General features: G+C 38.1%; 1 protein-coding gene across 1 annotated transcript in view; it reads left to right on the top strand.

Moving 5' to 3' along the window:
* The first annotated feature begins 4,744 nt into the window (after nucleotides 1-4,744).
* Nucleotides 4,745-14,400, top strand: part of LOC150084586 (lutropin-choriogonadotropic hormone receptor-like) — a 240,562-nt gene continuing 230,906 nt past the window's right edge. Inside the window, exon 1 of the mRNA XM_090376297.1 lies at nucleotides 4,745-5,197. Within this exon, the coding sequence (XP_090232423.1) occupies nucleotides 4,920-5,197 (278 nt within the window). The 5' untranslated portion in view covers nucleotides 4,745-4,919. The remainder of the gene's footprint in view (nucleotides 5,198-14,400) is intronic.

Below are 14,400 nucleotides of genomic sequence, written 5' to 3' on the forward strand. Positions count from 1 at the left end.
GTAGTAAGCCTTGTGCATTTATTTTTACTTAGTTTTGGACCCCCAGTTTGGGGGTCCGCAGACCCCAGTTTGGGAAACCCCAGTTATATACTGGAGGAAATTATATTTATGTAAAAATAAAGTTGAGTTGTTTTTAACATAAAACTTTGAATTTTCTTTTCAGAAAGCGCAGAATTCATACATATATACACACACACAGAGAAATATATGCAGTGGCGAACAAAAAACCTGCATCACCTTAAAAAAGTAACATCTGTAGTGAAACGTTAAGATATTGTTGTTGTTTAATGGCATAAGGGCTGCTAAGGCCATATTGTGCCTTAAGATATTGTTTGATTACAGTCATTTCGTTTGTCGCAAAACAAAGGTATAGCGTCAGATAACTCTTCTATTGCATCAGCAATTGCAAGGTATTGCATCAGCTGTTTCCATAAATACGGCATTGGAAGGGTATACACGCTCATTAGTATTCTGTTTTGCGGATGTGTAAGCATGACTCCATATATTCAGTTGACACCAAGAAAAAAAAGTGTAGCTGTTGCTTTGTCTCAGGAAGAGCTTTCTACGCGTATTATAGTTCATAAAATAGGCTGGCACCAGTCAGCAGTATCCCGGGTGCTGAAATTAAAGCTTGAAACCGGTGACGTGAAGAGAAGAGCGTGACTACGCCTTCCCAAGGTCGATATTTGAAACGGCTATGCCTTCGTAATCGCCATGCTAGTGCTCCTAATCTAAAATTAGACTTTGAGAAGGCCTCTGGTGTTGAAACAAGTGCACGAGCTATCCAAAGAAGGCTTTCGGAATGCCTATCGGCCCAAGAAGAAGCCTTTGTTGACACAACAAATGAGGAATAAGCGACTTGCTTGGTCTAAAACGCATGTTGCATGGACAAAAGAGCAATGGGACACCGTCATCTTTTCTGACGAATCGAAATTTAACCTGAATGTTTCGGATGGGAAGCGATATGTCGGAAGACGAAAATCGGAGGCATACCATCCTGACTGCATAACACCGACTGTAAAGTTCCCCGCCGGTTAGATGGTCTGGGGATTCATAACAGGCAAAGGGGTGGGGCGGATTAAGTTTATTAACGGAACGGCGAATGCAGAAACCTACATTGCTATCTTGGAGGAGTGCCGCCTGAAAAGCGTTATTGGGGATCACCACACAGACGTCCAAAATTGCATTTTTCAGCAGGACTCAGCACCTTGCCAAATTCACTTGTTCAAATTCACTCATTTTATTGGCGACACTTCTGACATTACTATATAGACAATTATGACTTAGTATTCTTGTATATTTAACTACCCTGGCACACACACCTTGAAGTTATTTAAGCGTGCTTCCCTGTCATTGTTACCCCCCTCATTTGAAACATTTCTGCCTTCAGAACATCTTGCGAATACTGTATGTTGTGTTGCGCTAACAAACAAGAACCCTTGAGGTATGGTGCGCAAGCGTTAATTTGACCAATATTATCAGATAAAAGCGTATTCCTTCAAGTCTTGAGTTAATCCACAAGGTTTTCAGCATATAATCCCTCCTATCGTGCCTGAATTGCAGACACATAGAAAGTGTGACCTAACTCGCGGCATTTCTTCAGCATGGTCCTTCATTTGTCTAACAAATCATCAGATCGTGTATGCTTAATGTCATTAGTCCCCACATGAATAATAATATTCTCTTTACTTCCTTAACATCTGACAATCTGCTGGTGACATCATTGTTTCTCCCGGCAGACATACCCTGGTTCTAGTCCACCTATCCTTATTACAAAAAATATTTCCCGTTTCCTTGACAATGGTGTTTCCTAATATAACTCAGTCCTGAACCAGAGCAGTTCGCACTTGATTATTCTGCTCTGTGGCCGGAATCGGGAGTGCATCACTTGGTAGGTTAGTAGAGTCTTGAGTCATTGACGAGTTCGCAGTTACATTGTTCTCGAGGGCAAACTTCAGATCGGTACACTGCATACAATGGTGACAAAGAAACGAATCGCCAGATGAGCTAGTATTATCCACTAGGTCAACCTTGGAATACCTACCACAGGTTCTGCAAACGATAAAATCATGATTCACCCGGAAATCGCCATCGGCTATTTCTATATGAGTCATGATACCATCTGACGAAGTGGTCAAGGTGGATCTTGTCGCAACCATTGGTAAATTTTGCACCGTAATAACTGCTAGACGCACAACAATGATCATACTTCGTTTGAATCTTGTAAGATCATCCAAACAAAATTGAGTGGGGGTATCACATACAGATATCTTTATCGGAGTTTCTTGCATATGTCATGTGCCACATAACTGCATTCATTTGCCTAGATATGCATAAAAACAATCCTAAATAGTCCCAATAAATCGCCCGGCAGTGTAGGATTAAATAGTAAAATTTGAGTACACAAAAAAACCTAAAAATATATTTATCCGATGTAAGTAAACACATTTAATTAAATAAATGTATATATTATTAATAGCACATAACGGTTGACAAGATATCCAATTTTAATTACTTCAGATACAGATAATATAATTAATTTCATTTTAAATTATGCGAATTTTCATTCTGATCAAAAACAAGTTAATATAAAAATGCGCAGAATTACATAGTCTATAATCTAAAAACTTGTTCGTGGATAAATAGCTAAAAAGAGGAATAAATAAACCAAATAAACTTTCATAACATCCTTAAGGTTTTATTTTTTAAGCCAATTATGTTGTAAAAAGGTATCCAAGAGAGAAAAGATTTTCCATTAAAATTTATACCGTTTCGTCGTGCATTAATATTTCAGGTTTATTAAAATATTAAAAATTCTATTAACGTGAAATACAGAACATTTTATTTCGATGTTTATGTATACATCTGCTTTTGTTGGACACTTTCAAGAATATGCGATTAATAATTAGTTATTTGCTTCTTCGTAGATGCTCGACAATGTTATGTCGACAATATTACACATTAAAACACATGGAGACAGCAAATTCAGTATGATATTCTACGCAGGTATCATTTCATAACATTGTCACATCGACGAGAAGCATTGCTCGAAAATAGCACATCCTTTCAAGTGAAAGAGAAAAAAAATCATAAAATAATTAAATATCCGTTTATACTCTGAACAGCAGAGGCCAGAAGAGTTTATAACTTTGCTGTAACTGTTTCATTGCAGTCGATATAACAGTACAGCAGCTAATAATGTGTTGTGCACTTTTTCGGCAGCGTACGTACGGGATCAATCTCAAAATGTGCAAATTTGTATCAGCACACTTTAACACTACAGCCAGAACTCAGGAAAAATTCTTTAACAAACCAGGATAGAACATACGCTGCTCCAATCAGTAAACAAGTACGCTAACACCAGACTACTGATTCTCAAGGATAATTTTTGAAATCACGTCTTTAAGCAGTATCCCCATTTAATAAAAAGTAAAGTAAAAAACTTCAGGACGTTATTTTTATTTGGTTGCTTGATGCAAACAGAAATCTTCTCCATTGATTAGGCAAGTGTATTAACCATAATTTTTATTAACTACTGTTCCAGCTACACATTAAGGTATGTGTACTCCTATCAGTATGTATGAACTACTGTTTTAAAGGAATAAATAAAATAAAAAAAGCAATTAGAAGTAATCGTAGATGTGATGCAATCACGGAAAGCATATATGCATTACAGAGAAGCTACATTCTAGGATTCAATTTGCATTAGGAAGCCTGGTGTTTTTTTTGTTTTTTTCCGAAGCTACAAACAAAATAAATAAATAAATAAATAAATAAATATATAATACACTACCTATTTGACTCCCTTTTAACTTAAGTATCTATACAGCTGAGCTTTGAATTTCCCCAAGCTGCCACTCAACCACCCATTGAGACAAGTTATTTTAATAACGGACAACGCTGGCTATAAGAAAACCTCCTGCTATCCAGTCTAAACTCCTCTCCCCCCTTTAATTTATGACTCCCTTGTTCTGAAATCATAACAGCGAAAAGTTCACCCTTGTTCATTTTAGTTTCACTTCACGGAGCCTTATATACCTTATATTATCTAAGATGCTAAAACAGAATCTCTTTTAAGCTTCTATAGGAACTGATGACAGGTTGTTAACCAAAACTGCTTCGAATGAGTTGAGGTGGTACTCGTATATCCCTTACTATGGCTTCCGGGATTAATCTTACGAAAACTCTGGCGAGGATGTGAGAGAGAGTGGAAAAAATGACGCCTAAAAGGGAAAAAATTCTTTTGAATACTCTGAATAAAATATTAAAATACTGTAAGCCCTCAAAAAGCAAATCTGAAGTACTTTCATGGGATGTTTAATAATTATCAAAATTTTTAAATTTATTTTCCCAAAAAAAAAAACGGATACTACAGTTCATTTCTACCATACTACTCGCACTTCAAACAATATTTTAAGTTTTCAGGTTTCCCGGACGTGAAGGTAACAAAAATAACCAAAATGAAAGATTTCTAGGACCTGCTTTTATTGAAAAAGAAAAAAAGAAGTCGTCTACTTGTTGCTGCGCGACCTCTGCTGTCAATTCCAACTGACAGAAAGCAGAGTCGATGCTGTATGCGCCAATTTAATGTGTGATATATAGGCGACCGCAGGTCTGCACAAGGCTCATGCCTCCCGACTGCGTTCACAGTTGTCAACACTTCCAGCGCCGTCGCAGAAAGAACCACGCGCTGTTCATAAACTTGCGCCGACAACGCTGACCAACACAGAAGAGGAGTGTTACTCACTATGCACGTGTTTGCTGCGGTCCCGCGATAGTTCAAACATCCCAAAGTTTCTCCATAAAGATTAAGTGATAAATATTCACTTTACTAAGCATCTGAATATATCACTTGAGGGGGGTTGGTGTGCTTTTCAAAGTTTTTTGGAGAAGGTATAGTGTTTGACGGGCTAATAATAATGAACTTTCAAATCTCCGAAGGACGTTCCGCGTTTCTGGGGCAGCTTTTTGTAATTTTATTACATATTTCGTCCTTAGCAACTCAAGAAGTGACGCTCGAGAAATCGACAACGACAGAGGATCCCGCTCCCTCCGGCATCACGGAAACTGAAGTGACTGAGGAGTGTTACGATGGCTGTCACTGTATTAAAAGCGCAAATATTACCGAACTCGCCTGTGTATGCTGTGGAGAATCAGTCATCGACATTCCTGATAAACTCGGTCCTGTTGTTCGCTTGTAAGTTATTTTTGTATTTGTACTACTTGAAAGTTGTGACCGTTCCGAGGAAACATTGCATTCACACATTGGATAGTGTACTAGAAATTTTCTCCCACTTTTCACGCCTTAGTTCAATGCTCGAAAAGGGCACTAGAAATTGAATCTTATAATGATAGTTCATTTTTGGGAACTTTCTTAAAATCTGTATGCAATACTTAATATTCCACATCAGAAATTAATTGCAAATTTTAATTTTTACTCTAAGAACACATTTCTTTTAAAAGTTTTAACTATAAGCAACAGAGTGCTGCTCATCTATATTCTAACATATTTACAAAAATTCCTTTCATTGTTTTTTTATAAATATTTTAACATTATGCCATGAAAAACTATCAAAGATTACAAATGTGTGAGTAAACTAAGAAGACAGTTGCACACGTATTTGGAAGAGTACTCCGGGGAGGAATAATAGTTTCTCATAGTGACAGCTGTTGTTAACAAAGTGATGTGCTACTAGAAACCCTGCGTTTTTTTCTAAATTTAAGCTTAGACTCAACATTACAGCGCAAGAAGGGGGAGTAATTTGTAAGAAGATGATGTGTAACTTGGTATGCAAACAAAACAACGCTTGATTTACACTCAAATGGTATGAAAAAGCCACAGGGTAAATTCGGTAAATTTAAAAGACCAGAGCGCACTTCTTTTTCTCTCTCTCAAGTAATGGCCCGAATGATGTGCTTCGAAAGAACGAATTAGATGCAGTAGGTTTTTTGGAGGTTGTGGGGGAGTTGGACACGGACACAAATCGTTGTCAAAATGAACAGGCAAGCGTCTCCTCCTGGAACTAGCGCACCTATTTAAATCCAGCATTTCGTACGAACAAGGCATCACTCTGAATTAAATGACTCACTCTTTCACTTCCGAAGTACCTACTGATAATGCGAGTCTGTTACTGCAATCTATATCTACTATTAATACTATCTATTAATATACCGCTGATAGAGCTAATGATCTCTAGGTCAGTTTCCAACAATTAATGTTGTCTCCTCAGTTTTTACACTTATGGTAATAGAGGCATGTCAATGCAAGAAAGCAAGCGTATGAGCTTACGTAGCATCATACAAAAAAAAAAAAAACAATTTCACATTGATTCCATCAAAACGTTTGTCCAGTTCCTCCTTGAATTTAAGCTATCAACTTCCACAACGACAGATGGAAGTTTGTTCCAGCAATTAACCGCCCTCTGACTAAAGGCAAATTTCCGCACCCCTATTCTACTACTGTCTTTCCTCAAATTGAATTTATGCCCCTTCAGATTCGTAATCTCAGCAAGCGGAAGAATCCCATCAGAATTCAGCGTGCTCAATCCATTCAAGGCCTTATACACCTCAATCAGATCATCTAGCAGGTGCCTGGTCTCCAGATGTGCAACTTGCAGAACTTAAGCCTTTCTTGGTAAGAGGATCCCTTCGTTCCCCTCACCAATCTTGTTGTCCTTCTCTGTAGTCGTTCTAGCAACTCTACATCCTTCCTAAAATGAGACCTCCAGACCTGTATACAGTACTCAAGGCGTGGTCTGACCATTGCCTTATACAAAGGGATAATCGCCTCCTTTTCCCTAATAGCAAAATTCCTGTATATCATTGACAATGAGCCATAATCTGCTCTGGTAGCCTGTCCTCATTACTCAGAAAACTTCATATCTGACTGGACAGTTACTCCAAGGTCTTTTTCATTTTCGACCACCCTAAGTGTATTACCATACAGTTGTAGTTATACATTGTCTTACAAAGCCAAATCATATCCTGAACAGCTACCAACTATTACTTTTGTCCTTTACATTGATTATTTTAATGGCCATTATGTTCTTATGCTACTGTTAACTAACTTTAATAAGCAAACTATCAAATATAAACTACCTATTATTGAATGTCACAAATCGGGCCTTGAAATTAATTTTTAAATTTATTCGGTTTTTTTTACATTTTTATAAACTTCAATTTCTATACATAATTTTATATATAGTCAACTTCATCTTTCTGTTTCAGAGTGCACTCCTAGTAGATATAGATGGTGATTTCCTGTCATGTGTGTATGCAGTATATTCCTAAAAATTAAATTCAACTACCTATAACAAAATGTTTCACTTCTAGGTAGGGCAGAAGCTTAAAATCTTGATGGCAGCCTCTTTTATGACAGTTTACTCTTAAACTCCCGACCTCCAGCCTAAGAGAGAACACTGTGTTCTGTAACCCCTGGCACTAAGACCATTTTTGGTAGGATTTATACCTTGGACTGAAATAAATAAAAGTAATTGTACTGTCTTCAGTAGTACAATGCTATCAGAGAACGATGGCCACTATAAATTCATGACTCATAATAACTGCAATGGAATACACCAACCGTATATGACTGTAATAGGGTTAGTGTATCCCACTGCAGTTATTATGAGTCAGAACTTTTCCAACTAGAGAGGCCTATTTGAAGGACTATAAATTCAGCCTACACATGCCCGGTCATTAAACCTTCTTCAAACTTGCCATCAATCCGGATAAATCCAGCTACGTAATATTTTCCCCAGAGGATGCGCTAATGTAGCTTTTTATCCATAAAACCGCTTCTAGTAGGATACTCCTTGGCCATCTCGAAATCAGTTAAATTCCCTTTAGTGATACTCGAATCACTATCTAATCATATACAGTGCACATCCAATACCAGCGCTCCAAATTTCTAAAGAGCCTTTTAGGGCGTAAAACAGGATGCATAGCAAAAACCTACTCATGAAATAGATATACTCAATTTGCTTGGTGCTTCGATGTGCAACTGAAATATAGGCTGTAGAATCTAATTTCTTTAGAGCTTTCTCTAAAGAAAATTTGGGGGTTAGAGTTTTGGTCTTCTAGTGGGACAATTGGTGCTCATTCTCCCTGTATACAACTTCTAAAACAGTTGTGTCCTCCGAACTTCGATACACGCTTTACTAGCAGAAATCGAGTTTTGTGAAAATGAGACCGTTCTCAGTCTATGCTCGGAACATCAGGCGCATACCAACATCTGGCATAGGTTAGAAGGAAATTCCAGAGGACTTACGAAGATTCTTTAGTAGTAAGTTCTAGAGATGTTCATATCAATGCAAACTGACCATGATCTCTTGGCTTCGACACCAAGTACAGAGTTGATATGTTCAGGTGAACGCGAATAAATGATCCTATAGATATTGCTGTTTATCTTTATAATGTTTAAGGGTAAATCTCGATGCCGACGTTGTTTCTAAAGCCAGTGTGGTTATCCTATCCTATAACAAATCACTGTTATGGGCTATTAATTATAAACTTTGTTCTATAAATCAAACTGAATTTTTAATACTATTAAGATTCCTCTGGATTCTCTGCTATAGGAATCATGTATTTATATTTTTATTTTAATAACTGTATTTATTCATATTTTATACATGTCTGTTTCATTATATAAAATATTTTCTTTAATATTTATTATTTTAAGAATGAATAGAATTTATCTGTAGCTCACATAAAATCAGACTGCAAGTTTCACTTTGCCCACTTTTACTTTAAGATTTTGATCACACCTCGTCTCACTGGCTGAAACATCAACGATGTTTGATGAAATTCGACTGGAATAGTAATCAAAGCAAAGGTTTTTAGATGAATGACATCCTGATTTAGAAACAGAACCATTTTTTGCCCGTTGCTTCCATTTTGGCGTCCAGTTATAAACAATGTTATAAATAACACAGGATTACATGAATAGGCTCACGAAGTTCCTGGAGCCCATAATTTACAGGTGTTTGTCAGATAGGCACCGATTCACGTTGCGCTTAAAAAGAGGGTTAAGGTCCTTGGAAGTATGATTCTAAATTCTACTGATTTCAATTTGTTCTACTACGTCTTTGGTATTTAACCGTTCCAAGGAATATTTTGTGTTTTCTGTTGCTGGATCATACAAGTTCTTGAATCAAACTGTAGACATGCAATAAAAACTGCAGCCATTATCAATCCACTGCAGGATAGAAGCATCCTCAACGATTCGTGTTGAAGGAAATGGACCATAATCTGCCACCCTGGTCCACTGCGGGTTGGCAGATCGACCGTATTTAGCAATAAGGGGCTTGAACCCCGGTCTATTCAAAGAACGTGTGCTACTGCACTCCCTTAGACATGCAACACTGATTTCATTTCAAGGTATTTATAATGCAATTTTAATATCTATTCTATTTATTACATGCCTCGATTTGATATAATTAACAACGATTAGAATATCTGAAGCATGCATTCAAGTCATTCATTTTAACAAACTCAAATCACATTTCCTCATCTAGCCTCACTAACAGAAAATAAACATACACAATGGAATTCATGTACTAGCAGAAATATATTCAATACTGCAAATCTCTCGCTTTAATGCGATACCTTCAAAACCGATTATTCAACTGTAAAAAGATCTAAGAACTTTGAAAAGAATTTGGTGGATTCGTTTATCCATCCAATCGTACAATTGTTTGGATACAGTATGTGCTGATCTAAAAAAACAAAAAGTGAAAAGAAATTTGATAAATAAATCAAATACGTTCTCTCGCCTGGAAACACGCGAGAGAAACAGCGAAGAAATACGGAAACTTCAACCATAAAAGCAACCCACGCACGAGCTGGCAATGCCAGTGGCAACAACTTGAAGCTGTGGCACTGCGAAGGGAGGCTACTGCTCCGATTTGATAGCGCGTTCATATAAATTACAGTTTAGTCAGCCACTTAGGTGTTTGCAAGAGAGAGAGAAATGGGTATCGGATTTAGCTCATTTAGGCGCAGTACACAAACAGATTTGTGCGAATGAATTCTGTTCCTTTATATCCGTGCTAAGCAGTCAGTTCTTTTTAAGACGCAGTAATACAAAATCGCTTTTAAAATCTTCCAATTTCATACATGAAAAACTATTATTTAATCTCAGAATTGATGTGTGTCCATCTGCTCAAATTGTGATATAATAACGGTTGCAGGGAAAGCCAATGTTCTTTACCTGGCACTGACAATCAAAATTAGTGCGTGGTTGCCATAACTTTTTCCTTGAAAATAAACATCACTTTTAAAATACATTGGTCTGTACTGAAGTGGCACTGCCTCCTGAGCAGATGAAAGTCCCTTCTAAACAGCTGCCAATAGCGTGTTATTGCAAAAAGAGTTGTCGATAAAACAGAGGTGCTGTTTATTGAAGTGCAACACAACAGCAACTCGTGGCGATGTTGCAACATGGGAGGTTGCTGGTCTCTGAAAATTACTTCGTGCAGAAACTGCTTTTCTTAACGCGCTGTACTTACGAAAATGGAGAGAAGCCCTGTTTAATCACGGATTAATAAATACTATTTAGTCTTTAACATGATTTATGGAAAAAGAGTGCAAGAATATCATAGAGAACTCTCCTACTTTATCTGCCTATAGAGATTTCAAAGTCTAAAGGTGGAATTCGTTTCAGCATTTAAACTAAGACTAACTCAAAGAGATCATCGAGTTTAAATTATTATCTGTTATCATTGTAATATATAGCAATATGTATATCATTGTAATATGAACCAAAGACCAGCAAAGATCATCCAGTATGGGTCATACTGTAAAATATCTTTTAGCTATGTCATTGTTTTAACAAAGCATATTTTATCTACACTAAACATCACATAAAAGTAAATAAATTGTTTTACGAGCTTATATTTATGTTGTTCGTAATTTCGGTATATTATTAACTTAATGTTTTGGGATAGACAGATAGTTTAAATAGCTTACGTGCCGTTCATATTCTGGTCGATGCGATGAGACATCGCGGATTCATGACGCTGTACTAATGTGATGTTCTATGAGCATAAGCTTCCATTAGGCGTGATAATTAAGCGAATCCTATAAACTTATGCCTCAGGCCCTTCCACTTACGATGTACACAATTAGCTGAAGTGGGAAACAGCTCATAACAAGTTATATTATTATGTTCTAATTGCGAATATCCGATTAAATCAATATTTAAGAAACAGAGGGCAGCGAACTTAATTTAAAATGGAATACTGCAAACTTAGGTCTTCATTTTCATTTAATTTCTGCCTTTTAATTAATTTTATTCTTAGAATGAACAGAATTAAACTGTGAACTATTTCTTTTTTCGTTTTCATACAATTTTATCTTTATATACTACTTCTAGCAGCCATCTTAAAATTCATCTGGCATTGGAACATATTTTTAAATCTGTATTCGTATACTGGAAATACTACATCCTGTTGTTTAAACTTGCGTTAATTTTTAACGGAACTTTTATTGGATTTTTCAGTTCTCGCTAATAGTATTGGCCACATAGTGCAAGGAAGTCACAGACTTTTACTCCTCATGTAGGTAACTGTCCAGATGACCCTTAATTTCTTTAAATTGTTAACCTCAGCTGTATGTGGAGGCAAGTTCTTCCAGTAATCGACAACTCGCTGGCTAAAAGAAAGCTTTCTGCAATCTAGTCTAAACTTCTTTCCCGTAAATTGAATTTATGGCTCATAGTTCGGGAATTTTTTATAACGGTGAAACCCTCTCTTCTTTCCCTCATACAGCCGTTGCCATTTGGCGATCTCACCATGAGATCTCACTATGGACTCTTTCAAGAAGCTGTGTGTTTTTTTTTTTTTAGATAAGGTCCCCTATACAGTGGGATGATGACCTCCTATCTCCATAGGCTATTGTTCGATAAATCATCGACAGAACACCATTGACTTTCCTGGCCGTCTTGTTTACACTGCTCACAAAACTTCATATCCACGCATATCATAATTCCCAGTTCCGTTGCTTCCTCTACACTTTTTAATTCAACTCCGCCAGTTTATAAGCTTGCATTTTGTTGCATTAAAACACACTTTTATCACCACTCTTGAGCTATTTAAATCATCTTGAAGGAGCGCTGCTTGGCACTCATTAACGGATTCGCCAGGATGTCCACTTCTATGTTCAGAAAGGAGTTGGGGATACCACGATGCACAAAATAAGTTAATCCGCAGTACCCCAGATGTAGATCAACAGGCAATTTGCCGGTTAACGCATGATCTCCTAGCGGCAGCTGCCCCAGCTGATTATGGGGTCGTATTCACATCTCGGATTGCATGCAAGGGTGGAGGCGTCGCAATATTTTACAAGAAATCTGCTTTCAAGCTATTGTATAATAAATCCATCAATTCTCCCAATTATGAAGCAATCCTCATTACGTTAGGACACAACTTCGTGATGTTTGACATCTGTATGGTGCATATACCCCCACCCAACGCCTTCCCAGCAAATCATCCTTGAAGTATTCAACTGGTTAATCAATCAGCTGCATTCCACAGCTTCTCACTTAATTTGTGGTGATCTGAAAAAGGATCTTCTTGCACATTTCAGATGTGCTGACCTACAACTTATTAATGAAGCTCCAACCAGGGGAAATAACCTCTTAGATCTAGTTCTAGCCTCTATCCCTTGCACCCTTGATTACATTGCAGAAACGTCATTTGACTCTGATCATGTCCCAATACATGACTGCATATCTGCCAGCCCCCAAATTAGAAGCCAGAAAGACAACAAAAAAGGTTGACATCACTAGCCCCAACTTACTTGATGTAGAAAGTGCATCAGAGCCACCTCTCTCATTCCCTGGGTGGCCTTAGAGACTTGTGATCCAGAACTAGCTGTGAATATTCTCACAAACTGGATCAACACGGTTGCCAAATATGCTGCCTCTAAAAAAATCACAATCAGTCCAAATACAAGACTTTGGTATAATTCAGAACTGAAAATGAGTTTCCAGCTGAAGCAATAGCTCAATCGCACATGGAAACAGTCGCAAAATATCAATGACCTCATCGTTTATTCAAGGGCACGGGCTCAATTTAATCGCCTGAAATCTGAGGCACTCAAATTATACGTTAACCGTGATCTGGCTAAAGGAAAATTTCCATTCAAGAAAGTGAACCTTCACTTTCCTTTGCAACTTGATCCTGAATTGTGGCTCGCTTTCGTCACAAGATTTAACCGTAATCCTATGCCAAACTCAGATCTGGCTCTACCAACAGAGCCCACCCAGCACGAAGTGTTGAATATCATTCAGATCATAAAACAACAGCTTGTTGTAGCCATCAATTCTCGACCTGCCTCGTCAACCACCGGTGATGATGGAGTTCCCAATTCATACTCAAATGCCTAAGTCCGTACATTATTCAGCCACTTTTAATTATCTTCAACCAGTTGCGCTCGAACCAGATTTTCCCACAGCAGTAGAAAAACTTTAAAAAAATCTTATCAAACCTTTAGCTAAAGTTCAGTCGCCATCGCAACCTAAACACTACCGACCCATCACCAACTCCTCCAGCCTGCTGAAGCTCCTGGAGAAGGGGCGCCTCCATAGTCAGGTGGGCAGGAGCAGCAGTGCGTAGCACACGCTTCTTGATTAGACCGGGGTTCGAGCCCATGATCACCAAATAAAGAGGATGCGGAAAGGTCAGGGAATGACCACCGCATATCCCCGGAGCAATATGGCCTTAGTTCCTAATGCTCCTAAAAACCAAACAACAACAACAACCTGGAGAAGGGCTTACTTCCCATACTCACTAAGCAGATCTTGCCCAGTAATCCAGCCCAAATTCACTACTCCCTTCCAACAGATCAATGATCACCAATCTGCTAGCGACCACGAATACTATCCTGTCAGCATTTGAGAAAAGGAAAGAACTAGCTGTTACTTACTTAGATTGAGGCCGCATTTGATGCCGCCCAAGTAAACCAACTTCTCATTCTCCTGGAATGCCACTTCCAGATCACAGGGAACATACTATGCTTTCTCTCCTCTCTTCTGCATGACAGAGTTATAAAGCTTCATACAGGAGATCGCACCCTTACAAGATCCGTCACTGCAGGAGTCCCACAAGGAGGGGTCCTTTCGGGTCTTCTGTTTTCATCTATTATCTCACCACTGGTTGCACATTCTCGGTGTCTGCTGAGCTATGCGGATGATATCAGGATACTCAATGCCATCATCCCCGGTCAAGACCTAGATCTGGTAAAAGTGGAAATTAACAACACTCTCACCGCAGTCACACCTTAACCTCTGCCAGTTTGGGCTCAAGATCAATCCTGCTAAGTCCGAATTCATGGTGTATTCATTGAAGCAAACTCCATCTCTCCAGCCTTCGATCGGCAACACCCTCATCCCAATTGTGT

The sequence above is a fragment of the Mastigoproctus giganteus genome, chromosome 6, assembly GCF_048544385.1.
Source record: "Mastigoproctus giganteus isolate SK-2022 chromosome 6, ASM4854438v1, whole genome shotgun sequence".
Taxonomy (NCBI): domain Eukaryota; kingdom Metazoa; phylum Arthropoda; class Arachnida; order Uropygi; family Thelyphonidae; genus Mastigoproctus; species Mastigoproctus giganteus.